Source organism: Rhopilema esculentum, chromosome 21 (assembly GCF_057945365.1).
Source record: "Rhopilema esculentum isolate cy_ngs chromosome 21, ASM5794536v1, whole genome shotgun sequence".
Lineage (NCBI taxonomy): Eukaryota > Metazoa > Cnidaria > Scyphozoa > Rhizostomeae > Rhizostomatidae > Rhopilema > Rhopilema esculentum.
Window position 1 is genome coordinate 5,871,772 of NC_142835.1, and position 12,939 is coordinate 5,884,710.

Below are 12,939 nucleotides of genomic sequence, written 5' to 3' on the forward strand. Positions count from 1 at the left end.
ATTAGCTTTTTTTCAATTAGCACTTGGTTCAGGATTGCTTGCTAACCAAAAAGGCTTGGGCAACCAGAAATGGTATGATAAATTCGATAATTGTGGCATTTCCCCGTGACCCTTTGTGGGTAGTTTTTAATACGCAATACCCACTTGATTCACCAATCAGATCTTCTGCTTGCTTTTACGTCATTTAGATGACCACCTTCTCTTTGATCTCTAATCCAATTTCTGATGATATTATCCTTTTCTCTGCAGGAAAGGAAGCGTTATGAAAATCCTCACAAGCCATTCATTTACAAAATGCATGGCTTTTCTTCAATCGTTGGACCTGTTAAGGTAAAATTTCGCTTCGGTTAAGTGACACAGTATGTCCGTTTGTGTTTCTGGTGACAAAAACGATTACAGTGGATGTTCATGAAAGAAAATTCATGAAAGAAGATAACTACCAAGGTGTAAAAATGGTGTTTGATAATTCTGTTGCATGAATGTTCGATTAATAATAAGCATCAGTAGACTTGAGATTTCTTCTCAAACTAATCTTAAATGTTTGTCTGTGTAGACCGAAGAAACATGTTCATTAAACAAAGATAAACAATCAAAATTCTGTGCTAGTAAACCAGACTTAAATTATCTTATTTTACTTAGAATTTCCAAACGTCGTCTCTTTTCAAGAATGTTTAAATTAATCTGAAATTATGCTTATTTTTTTCCTGTATGAAGAATATAATTTATAAATTTCAATCTATTTAAGTTTTCATACCTTGGAGAAAAGAACTAGTCGCATCAAATATTGTTGGTCTCAATCGAAGACACCTATTGCAGTACCATTAAAAGGACAGGACCATTTTACTTTAGATGTAGCTAAATCTAAAGTCAATTAACACATATCTCTACTTTACTAGGGTGTTTTTAATAAAGATACCGGCACGAGCAAAGCCAGAGAACATGCACTTCTCATTTCAAATCGTCCTGCTTACGTCACAATTTTGTCTCTTGTTCGCGATGCTGTTGCCAGGTTACCGAATGGTGAAGGGACTAGAGCTGAGGTCTGTCAGGGCTTTATTACACTAGTTAAAATGGCATAAAATTGTTTGCAAAAACATTCTTATGGGGGAGACATTTCTGGCTGAACCAATATCTTTTACCTAGAAAATCACATTTCTATTGAAGTCAGCTGCATTTTCAGAAATGGCTACAATACATGAAATGTTTCTTCAGCTTATTTACGAGGAGCTCTGTTTGTTTCACAGAACCTTTTATCGCATCTTCTTAAAAACCTTCGCGAATTTTGCTTATATGTATGCTCTTCAGGTACGTACTTTTGCAGTATTTGAACCTTTAGTAGCATCATGAACAAAACATTTTACACAATGATGTCTAATGAAAGACTGCTCGTAGTCAGCTATTCATGAAAAAAGATACTTTACGATGGATCTTTTTATAATATTTATATTATCATACAATGCAATACAATTGTAAAATTCTTCAGTCTCTCCGTGATGTCCTTTCTCTTCCCGTAGGTATGCCAGCTGCTGAAAGATTCCGCCTACATCAATCCAGAGGCTACAGATGCACAGGTAGGACAGAATTTTGCGAGTGCACATGCGGTGCATATGCGATTGAAATCTATAATAGCGTCGTGCCAAAGCGATTGTAATTACTTTGTGCCAAAGCGATTGTAATGGATTCTTGTAAATGCCATGGTATCGGTTTTGTGCCACGGCGACTGTAATGCCAATGCGATTGCAATAGCTCCATGTTAGTGCCACTGTAATGGATTCGTACCAGCACCATGATCTACCACCGCATTTCTTACTAGAGCAAAGGAACACAAATAATTGGAACACAAATTTCAAATTGCAACACGACGAGAGTCTTTCAATGTATTCACCTAAGCATGTTTTTTAATTATTTGCTTAAATTCTTTGCGAAACCAAAGTATCGAAACTAATGTAATCTCCCTAAGTTAACAATAAAAACCAGGTCAGAGTTCATTTGCAGAAGCATTAGATTTTTTGTTTGTTTGAGCAAAGCAAAGTAAGGAATAAATTTGCACGTCATTGAGGTTTAAGGTGGATGATACCCAATTTTTATCCTTAATCACTTCCTATGCAAAAACCTGTTTTGAAACAGTTTGGTACCTCTTACAGACCTCATCTATTACATGAAAGCAGATTATTGATGTAACTTTCATTTTTTTCATTTTTTTTCGAAAAATCATAGCTAAGATGGTAGATGTTGCCATAGCAACAAACATCAAATATAAACTTGTAGATAAGATTATGATTATGTATCAAGGTATTTTAAAGCCAAACATGTCCAAAAGTGACAGGACATGGAAGAGCTATAAAATGAATTGACAGAATTTTTGCCATGGCAACTGTTGCCATGGAAACTCTAAAAAACCTTTATTGTATAATTGCTCATTGTAAATTTGAAATTTCAAAAAATCATCAATTTATTTTGATCCTCTTAACAAGATGAGCCTTCACTGCAAATTTCAATGAAATATGTCCAACAGTTCTTTAGATATCTTTTCTATAAGATAAAATAGTCTGTTTTTCAAATCGGCCAATCAAAGTTTTTGAAGCATATAAGCATAGACTACTTGCATTGAACGTTATTTCTCAAAGCTGTTAGACCAATTTACATGGCAATACTGCTTATAATAGATAAAAGAAACAAATTTCCAAGAAATAGAAACCAATAGGATTACCTTTTCAGCTCTTTGGATCAAATAACATTGCTTAACTACACAAAAAGTAAAATTTTAAACTGCCAGTATTAAACGGCCAAAAATGGTTTCTTCGCACAATGTACTTCTATGTCGTTTTCATTTACAAATACTACCTCCAGTTCCTTGCTCTCATCACTACAGTTGTTCTTTCTTCTAGAAGTAGGAGTAGCTTCAGGTTTCTTTGATGTCCCAAAAGCTCCTGACAAATAGTGTTTTCCAACAACATTTTTTGTCTTCCTTTCATGGCGGAGCTGTCTTCTTCTTCTTCTATATTTGCTTTGGCATTTTTTTTGTGCATTATTAATTCTAGATGAATTTTCCAATCTGTATCCTGTCATTGTATTAATGCCAAGGTCCTCAACTCCTAGTCTCTCTAACACAGACCCCATACTTGCTGCACCTCTATTCCAAATGAGCACTGTGATTGCGGTAGCTGTTTGAAGCTTATGATATCCAACAAAAACACGTTTTGGACATTTCGCCCAAAGGGTGTTGTTGATGGATTCATTCTGGTTCTGAGTGTACCCTTTCAGACATCTCTGCAGAAGATTCTTGTCACTAAGTCTTTCAAACAACATTTTAAGTTCTTCTCTAAAAACTGGAGGCAGGCATTTCTCAGCTGAGTAAGTATTTGTCTTACAGGCAAGATCTTGTTTATACCGGCACCAAGAATTTTCTCCATCAGGACAAAGCCTATGTTGATCTGAAAGACTTTCATTCTCACCAGCAATGCAGTGAAAATATATAGCCCAAACTGCATTATACATGGCTGTCAAATTGTTTGAATTATTTCGTATGGCATAGCCAAAGTAATTCTGAAATGAGTCAATTACAGAGTCTGTTAATCTTTTTCTTCCACCAATGGTTCCACCATCAGCAAGCGTCTTTCCTTTTGCTCTAAGTTTGAGGCGTCGAAGATTTGTTCCCATCCGCTTCTGGATATGGCCAACACAATCCTCTTTACAAACCAAATATGATGAACCATATTCTTTTGATAGTGCTTCTGACACAACTCCATAGGATGATGAGTCACCATCACCTACATAGGTTGTGTACTTCAGGTTATGTTTTTCAATAGACCTCATGAACATCAAAGTGGCAGCTTCTTTTTCCATAGCTTCTGATGACTGGTGGTGGTTGACAGAGCATGAGTCACTATGGCTTTGAAACCATGTCTTATATCTTTGTCCCACAAGCTACGTGACCTACATTCAAAACACACCTTACTGCGCACTTCAAAATCCAGCACCTCACCAGTTTCTATTGATATAACAAAAACAACACCAAGAAGGGATGAGTATCCACGCTTTTGCCATGTTCCATCAATTGAGATTGCCACAGAAAATATATCTGTAGTGGCATTCATGTCTTTGCAGGATGGATCCTCTTGGATTAGTTTTTTTTTCAATCTTTCTGCAGACTTTTTCAATGCAATTTCACATTCTTCGTTAGCTGATAGCTCAATTTTTTTCATTATGGCTTGATATGACTTAGTGGCAACTGGTTGGGGTAAATTCAAAGCAGTACATAATTTATTCAAACTCTGCTGGCCATTTCCTGTCAAGATACCACCTTGTGTAAGCCGTACATTCACTTCACAATTCCCTTTCTTATTTTCAATTTTCTTGCTTGTATGAAACTTAGTCTCATTCTTGCAAAATTGACATCTCAATAGGAGACACTCATGTAAACCATTCCTTTTGCTGTTATCTTGATAAATCTCTAATTTACCCTCAGAACTTCTACACTTTGCACAAATAACAGTGTTGTTGATAAATTGCCGAAGACAATCAGTGTCAATTATCTTGTAACCATAAGCAAGTACTTCCCCAGTTGGTGTTTCTTGTCCCAAATCAAGTGCCCTTTTTCTTGTCATAATCTGGCTATCTATCTTTTCCAAAACTGGACAGTTTGATGATATCTTTTCAGAGGATCTGTTTGGTTTACCAGGAGATATGGCAGTTGATAGGCCTTGTCCCAACGAACTCGATTGCTGGTTGTCTTCCGGCCTACTTTCAGTTCTAGGCAGCTCCTGTTTTTGAATGCCATAAAACATCCTCTTTCTTTTCTTTCGATGTGTTGCTGCTTGCTTTGGCATCGTTAATTTGGTTATTTTGTTACGCGAATGATTCGGTTTCTTCTCTGTGAACAGTTGAATTTACAGTTGAAACAAAAGCTAAACCGAAGATTGCCTCAAACACGCCAAGTTCCTGGCCGTGTCCTAGCCAACAAAGTACTTCACATAGATTGTCACGAAAATATGGCCACTGGATATCAAATTTGGGGGTCTTTGGGGCAATTTGATGTGTTTCTTTTGCATGGAAACCGTTGCTAAGGAAAAAATAAATTTGGTGCTCCCAAAAAGGGCTAGTTTTACTAACGTTTTTAATAGCTATATCATTTTCTAATTACACCATCTTAAAGATCGATGTTGAAAGGCCACTTTGACAGCAAAAACATAATTTCCTTAAAAAAAAAATTTTGACAAAAATTTTTGGGTATCATCCACCTTAACGTGGCTACCATGCGAACGTTGTATCTGAATTCGATCTTACAAGTTCAAGAAGGAATGACGTGATCTCTGGTGAAAGATACAAAACAACCATTTACGTTATATCTTGTGGTTGTTTTCCCGAAACTAATTGGCTTTTTGGAACAAAATGAACTCAATAATGTGATCATGTTAATTGAACAGGGCCTAGGGAATCTTATTTCTGAGACAATGTGATGATAATAATAAGTTGATAGCCATGTTCACGGGCTGTAACACTGACGTGAATCGTTTGTAACTGTTTAAAAAGAACTTAACATGACTTTTAGAAACTGCTAACTTGGTATGGAAAATCCATCTGAGTAGATGGGATATTAAGCAGGACAGGGCATTTTTTAACATACTCAGGGTGGGGGAATTGCCCCAACAGGCCCTACGACTTCCCCCACCACTGACGAGTGAAATGCTACTTTCCTGCGATTGTTGGGCCCTTTCAAAGGAACAAAAAATAGTGCAAATATGCCGGCAAGTAAAAACAGAATATTGTCTTTTTTCAATTGTCACGATGTTTCTGTGAAATAGCTCTACTACTGCAAGTGCTTAAGGGCAGTGCAGGTGTAAGTCAAAATTCACACATCTTAACAAAATAGTTGTTTTCAAGATACGTATACGTGCGAAACAACCCATCTAGCCCTTGCAATAAGCCAGGATTTTTAGCGTAAGCGGGGTGTATAAACCCTAGACAATTCCTGATGGCGAGCGTTGGCCCTTTTGAGAAATGCCCACCACTCAAAAATCCTTAAAAATGACCTGACGTTAAGAAGGGCGTTAAGGTTCAACTTTTTTATGACGTCAAGATAGAAAAGACCAGGGGACGCAAGGACTAGTGTAGATAGCCAACAGTAACGTAACCAGGTTGTGCTTAAATGTGTCAGTACCCCCTGATAACTCAATGGCAGAATGCTTTGGCCAGGAAAACAACAGAAAGCACTGCATTCCTCACTCTCGCCCCCTATTAATTGATTGTCCATACAGCTACACTTACTGAAGATAATAAGAATGCCATGCTCACGTTGAAATCATGATGTCCCACGTCTACTTCAGAACTATTCAATGTACACCCCTTAGAAAATGAATTTGGTGTATTTTCCTTGTTCAGAGCCTTTTTAAGCGTTCAAGAATCCCTCAAGTATGTTTTTAGGCGTATACGTCAGGCAGTTATAACTGATCGAGCAATTGATCATAAATGGAAAGGGTTCTCAAAATGTTCCTTTTTTGTTGCGTTTAGGACCTCAGTTTGCTTTCTTTCACACACTTGCATGCTGAATGGATTGGAATGGAATATTTTTATATTTTTTTGGTGACTTTGATTTTTCGTCACCCTTTAGCCAGAGAGGCAAGATGATAGTGGCCTTCCATAGTGAATACAGTTAGGCTCACCGACTGCGGTTGATTCTGCGTTTGTTTTTCTTGTTCTTCAATTTGTCTTTTTAAGAATAATAAAGCACGATTTATTCTTGATAGTGAACGATCTATCTTTATGAGTGCTAGGACTATTTCTGGCAGAGACGACTTAGCTAGCAGACCTGATTTGTGTATATTTTGAAGATCTTTTTGTGATTCCTTTGATCGTCTTAATCCGTAGATCCATGCAGTCGTCAGTGGGGCGCTAGATAGATTACACGCTGAAAAGGACCCATGTGTTAAATATGACATTACCAGAAAGCTGTGGGTGTATCTTCATAGAATCCGATCTGTAGAAGAATTTGGTGAGATACTTTAAATATACTGCTAGCAAAATGGGATTATACTTTCAAATCTCATCAAATAAACCGAATGCTCTGTTAAACAGAGCATCGTCTCTAATGAATGAATCTCCAAGCTTTCTAATTTATCACTTCAACAAAGATTCTAGATCGTCCGAAACAGGGCTATTTTGCTAACACATCAGCAGCTACAACTCCAAATGCTCATTAGATAGAATGCTGAATCACACACAATCCAAAAATTATTACCACCTGTAAACAGCCACGGATTGAAAAGAACCAATAGCTCGACCTGTGGCAGAAAAATTGTCGTCTGATTCCCGTTCTCTTCCCGCTGAAATTATAAAAGAGTTAAAAAGCACCCTTCTTCTACGTTAATTGCTGCGTTACATTGATGTGGAGCCACATAAAAAGTTTTGCCAATCTTTAAAGCCTGCCCCACATTTAAATCCAGGTTATAAAAAACAGTCACTTGAGTATGCCTCTTTGGTTTTTGGGAGGTATCTGATACCTTTCTTTTAATACATTAACTCTGCCGAAAATTCACACTCGATAATAAAAGAAGGGTTTTGAAACCTTATCTTGTTAGCCAAATTATTTTTACCCCAGCCCACATTTGGGTACTTGACTTCTGCAAATTTGACTTTGCATTTTATAGATATTTTCGACTACTAATGCTTCTTAGCTTCAAAATTTCATCAGTATTTAAACTTTACATCTTCAGAGAGAATTCACCAAGCCAGTGCTGCCGCTGCGATGGCAAAAAAGCAGCTCAATCAAAAACAGAAAGGCCCCAGCAAGGTGAGGGTAACTCAAGTAATGCAGACATAAATCAGCTTTACCACGAGTATGCCACAGCACAAGCAAATGCTCTTTCTTCTCTAAAGTTCCTTGCGGGTTTATAAACAAAATGCATTTGTGTTCTTTAAGGTTTCTCGTGGTCATTGCAAATAGCTTCTGTACGATGGCCTTTTAAAGACAGCATGTCTATTAATTATTGTATTTTCTTGCATAACAAAAAACTGTGCACACCATAGGATGATCATGGTTTGAGGTAATTGAAAACTATGTAAAGCTAAAGCTGCCCTCTAACCTTTAAACCAAAACAGCTTTATTTTGCAATTGCGAAATGACAAACAAATGGTATTCATTTCAAATTTAATGGGCTCACGGCGTAATTCGCCATTTTTGTTACATCATAGCACAAATCTTCTCTCTGATCCAGGTTGTCAATTTTTATCTTCACATTTGCCGAAAATAGATCATAGATATGGAATATTCATGTTTAAATTAGGCTGTGCCGAAGATTTCATGTTGTTTGGCAGTGAAATACCCCATTTTCAAAATTTGGTTTTTTCTAAACATTTCACTGAAGCAGCAATTTCTGGTCAAATCTTAAGAAAAACGTAATATTCCAAACGAAGTAACTTGAGGCTGAACAGTCAAAATAACATTAAGTTTTCAGCATTGACTAACTTTGACATTAATATTTCGAAGCTGAGGTCCATTTTCGACAAAGGTATGTAGATAGCGAAATACTAAATTGATGACGTCAACCTGAGATCAAGATTTTTCTTCTTCTGCTCCATGTTGCTGATGCTGTATCCGTAAAGGGTTCAATTTTGTTTGCTTCCTTATCATGATACACAACACTTACAGCAATGCCCATACATAGCACTGAAGTTATAACATTTCAGCTAAACGCACACAAATGGAGTATTAGATCTAGATTTATAATTTTCTGTCGCACAGAAACGCCAAAGCCAAGAACAGGGGGATTCAGGCGAAAGCCCAAAGATCAAGCCCAAATCGAGTAAAGCCTCGAACGAAAAGCCCAAAAAGAGCAGCAAAAAGTCGAAACCAAATGTGACGTCATCGCCTGCAACAGAATCGGCAATCAGTGCGGAACCGTCGGACTCGCAAAGTACGACGTCGTCGGGTCAGCTGCCATCACAATCTGAACGAGCAGCCGAAAAAGAGGAGACAGCAATTCCCTCAGCAGCCACAACAGCAACAACAAAACCAAGCCATTTCCCAGACCATTTAACGTATTTTGCTCATGTGCGGGGCGCACTTCCTGTTTCCAGCCAAAGTTTGAATCTGCAAAACGCTGTTCCGTTGAAGATAACGTTTCCACGTGGTGCACTGGGGTCATTCCAGTCAAATTCTATGACACTCCATATCCCCAAACCTGCGGAGCAACGGCTAATGCTAGGAGCTAATCGACAAGAACCTGCACGTCATTTAAATCTAACTGAACATTTAATGATAAATCGGAACGCTGGTGAGTTTTTGCCACAGATGGACTCATCTTTTGATGAAAATTTACAGTAACTGTCACCTTTTCTGTCGTCCAATTTTTTGAAATGTATATTCAAATATATAAATCTTTGCTGATAAATGGATGTTTTTCTTGATTGACTAGAGTCCATCTACCAATCATTTGCTCTATATATATTACTAAGCGTTTGCTAATGTTTCTCCTAGAAGGTTTCATCGTTCAAACCTAGACCAAGGTGTAAGATGGGGTCTAGCCAATGCCGTCAGTCCCCCTACATCACTATTAAAGGCATTGAGTCATGATAAAATGGATTGGGTATAAATAACTAAGTGCCAAAATCCGCTGAGTCATGATTTTCATGACTGCGATGCTATTGGTTGACCTGGAACTGGTCACATGAACTCACCTCGTACTAATTGACAGAACAATTTTCATCAATAGCAAGTTGTCAACAACGGATGCAAATATCACATGAAACAGCAGCGATCACGCCGAAACCAAATGACCCCCTATAGAGAAGGTGATGACGTCACAAAAATCTATTTTTAGAATTTTTTAATTTGGACCCCATAACCTGAAAGAGCATCATGAAATACCTCCAAATGTGCAAAATAAGGCAAGTGTATTACGAAATGGCAGAGATATGGCCACATGTTTATTGGTTCTCTCCCCATCAAACCTCTCTATTTTGGTCTCTATTCATAACTTTATGAACAGAGCCAAAATAACAGTGATTCGTTAGCAAACTTCAAATCTTTTATTAGCCATATCTCAACCGATTTTAGACATATTCGGCCAATTTTGCGTATTTGAAAGTATTTCATAGTGATCTTTTACGCTATGTGGATAAAATTCAAAAATTCTAAAAATAGGTTTTTGATGACATCACACTTTAGAACTCTATGCCTTTAAGTATTACAGTCCCCCTATAAGATAAACCCATCTTTAAGCGGTGTATAATTTCTTATAGGCAGTAGAAAAGACCACCTGAATAGAATTTTTTTAATTTTCAACCATAGAGTACCAAGGTGTGGCTCATCAAAAACCTCTTTGTAGGATTTTTCAATTTTGACCTAAAAGACCTGAAAGACATAACCTGAAAGAACAATTTTAAGTACTCCTAAATTTGCAAAATTTGTTAGATATGTCGAAAATTCGGAAGTTAAAGATTACAAGTCTGCCAAACCAACGGATTACTGTCATTTTGACCGAATTACAAGGGCTTTTATATAAATACTTATTTTAGTTTATTGCGAAGTATCGGATTGTTGTCAAATAAAAGATGCTTAAAGTCGTCTTCCAGTATATTCAAAATATATATATTCGAAATACACTAAAGTTTAAAATGTATTGTCCTCTGTTTGTGCCGCAAAGTACGTCTGATATTAGAACAGAAAAATTAATTTTGATTGCTAGCTACATGGAAAACTTCTGCAAATTCGGTAAAGAATTGATTCAATATTTTGATAGGCACTGATCTTACAGCTAGAACTAGACAAAAATTTTGGATCGGAGTTTTCAGGTCGGCTAGGCCATCTTACGCGTGCGTGTTTCGAAAATAGTGAAACAAGTTTTCATGTGCACGTTTCTGTTTTCAAAATCGCCTTTGTACTGCCCGCTTGGAAGACGTTTGCCTGAAAACGGAAACCCAATACAGAATTAGTATTTCGTGGATTTTCAAATGAAAACGGTATAACGGGGAATCTGAAAACAATGAGATGCTGATTTTTAACTTTGATAAGAAACATTAGTCATTTGCTTCCGTTTGGTTTTGCATCTTGTGAACAGATTTTAACGGAAATGGCACGTTTGGATTATTTGGTCGGCGGGGAAATTGCACAAATCTGACATGCAATAACACACATCAAGGAATATTTATAGAACATTAGCAATTGCGGCGCCAGCCGCTAAATATTGGGGAGGATTTGCGGTAGGGGCGAAGCCCCTGAAAAACTCTGGGGGTCTGGAAATTTTTTTTTGGATCACGCCCACTACTCTCTCTGAGACAGAAGCTGATTAATTTAATACATGAGGAAACTACACTAAAAATCACTTTATTTTATACGAATCTTCAATTCTAAAAACGTAAACAATTTCTTAATTTGAGAAAAGCATATTAAGAAGCATTTTGAACTTTAAAAAGGCTCAGAACAGGAGCCGGTTCTCGCTAGCACGAAGACTCGACTGGTTTTCCCAGAAATGAATTTAGTTGAATGGAAAATTTAGGGTTGCTCTTCCAATAGAGTCTGCGAATCAGACTGGGAGAGAAAACCCAATTTTTCCAATCAACTGAATTTATCTCTGTGTAAACCAGTCGAGTTATAAGAACACGAGCCGCAAAACTGGTCAAAAGTTATAAATGAATTAAGAACATGCTGAGGCTGAAGTATTGTAAAATGTAATTTTAAACCAAATTATGAAACCTTTGAGATTATTTAATCTGTAAAAGGAGGAGTTTTTCCATACAAGGGTGTCTTGTTGATGAATTTTCAAATTGTCGACAAAAAAGAATGGCTCATTCACTTTCTTGGGAAATGGGGCCTAAACGCTTCCCTTGAACACAATGTTTGGGGTTTACACAACTTACAATGTAATAATGTGAAAACATTCCCGCCTCAATAGTTTTGGAAGATTAAGAACAGCCAGCCGGAACTTTAATCTACTGGTTCTAAAAGGAGAGCGTATTTGACGAAAATTGCACTACAGAACTACAGCTGCCACAGGTTTTACTACTGTAGTCAGGTTATTAAAAAGGGGGGGGGGAGGTTGTTTTCATCAACATGAAACATTTTATTGACTGGCTTTGTTGCCAAGAAGTAGTCTAATTTTTGTAATGACCAAAGGTGTCGTTGACAAAAACAGACTGGACTGCCAGCGATTTAGTTAGTAAAAATTGAAAACTTGCCTTCGTCAGTCTGTACCTTTGTCGTATTGAATAACACCAGTGACAACGTCTATGAGGAAGGTCACGAATCGCCGTTGATACTTTGTAACTCATTTTCACAAAACTGAAAGCACGTAAGTTGTTATGTACCATTGTTGCCGACCAAGGAGATTTTCACTTTAAACGCTTCGCCGAACCCCTTCTGGTACGAACGGAATTTTCAAAACAGTTGAAACAGAAGTGTTTCAAAATTATAGCTTGTATCCTAACCGGGTCTATACCGAGTTTCCAAGAAGGTTGAGGGGCGTAGCTTGCGTAGCTTATCATTTTTTCATCCAAGACTTTTAGAGCTGACCACGCCCCCGGACAATCCTGATAGGGTGTGGCGTCCGCAGGCTTGCATAGAGTGAAGTTAATGGTCCAGGCGTTTTGAATTTATACTGCTCTGCGTCCCTAGTAGGCCACATTTCTGCACAAAAATATAGTTCTGGTTACCGTAAATCCTCGGATTTGCCCCCTCTCCTCGAATAAGCCCCCACTGCTACCGTAAATTCTCGAATTGGACTCCTCCATTTGATGATTGTTGCCATCTGAGGATGCCTCTATGGCGTTTTCTCGAATGACCACAACGAATTCATACTTTTGGTAGTAATTGATTAAATGCTCATAAAGAGATTCCTACTAAAATAAACGAGGTCTTTTAAAACTGTCTTCTTAATGTCTACAATAATTTTATAAGTCCCCCCTCGAATAGGCCCCCATCCAAAAAATATCAAAAACAAATAA

General features: G+C 37.5%; 2 protein-coding genes across 2 annotated transcripts in view; one reads left to right on the top strand and one right to left on the bottom strand.

Annotated features, from left to right (window-relative positions):
* Positions 1-9,389, top strand: part of LOC148957631 (nuclear factor related to kappa-B-binding protein-like) — a 30,150-nt gene extending 20,761 nt beyond the window's left edge. Inside the window, exons 22-27 of the mRNA XM_089115115.1 lie at positions 250-330; positions 897-1,040; positions 1,515-1,571; positions 6,868-6,991; positions 7,713-7,789; positions 8,741-9,389. Coding sequence (XP_088971241.1) covers positions 250-330; positions 897-1,040; positions 1,515-1,571; positions 6,868-6,991; positions 7,713-7,789; positions 8,741-9,322 — 1,065 coding nt within the window. The 3' untranslated portion in view covers positions 9,323-9,389. The remainder of the gene's footprint in view (positions 1-249; positions 331-896; positions 1,041-1,514; positions 1,572-6,867; positions 6,992-7,712; positions 7,790-8,740) is intronic.
* On the bottom strand, positions 2,702-5,809 carry LOC135694710 (uncharacterized). Its single transcript, XM_065213550.2, has one exon. The coding sequence runs from the start codon at positions 4,827-4,829 to the stop codon at positions 3,822-3,824; it is 1,008 nt and encodes a 335-aa protein (XP_065069622.2). The 5' UTR covers positions 4,830-5,809; the 3' UTR covers positions 2,702-3,821.
* Positions 9,390-12,939: the final 3,550 nt, after the last annotated feature.

Bases quoted from the DNA above. Each gene is read 5' to 3' on its own strand.
- LOC135694710 (XM_065213550.2), bottom strand. From the start codon at position 4,829: ATGCCAAAGCAAGCAGCAACACATCGAAAGAAAAGAAAGAGGATGTTT.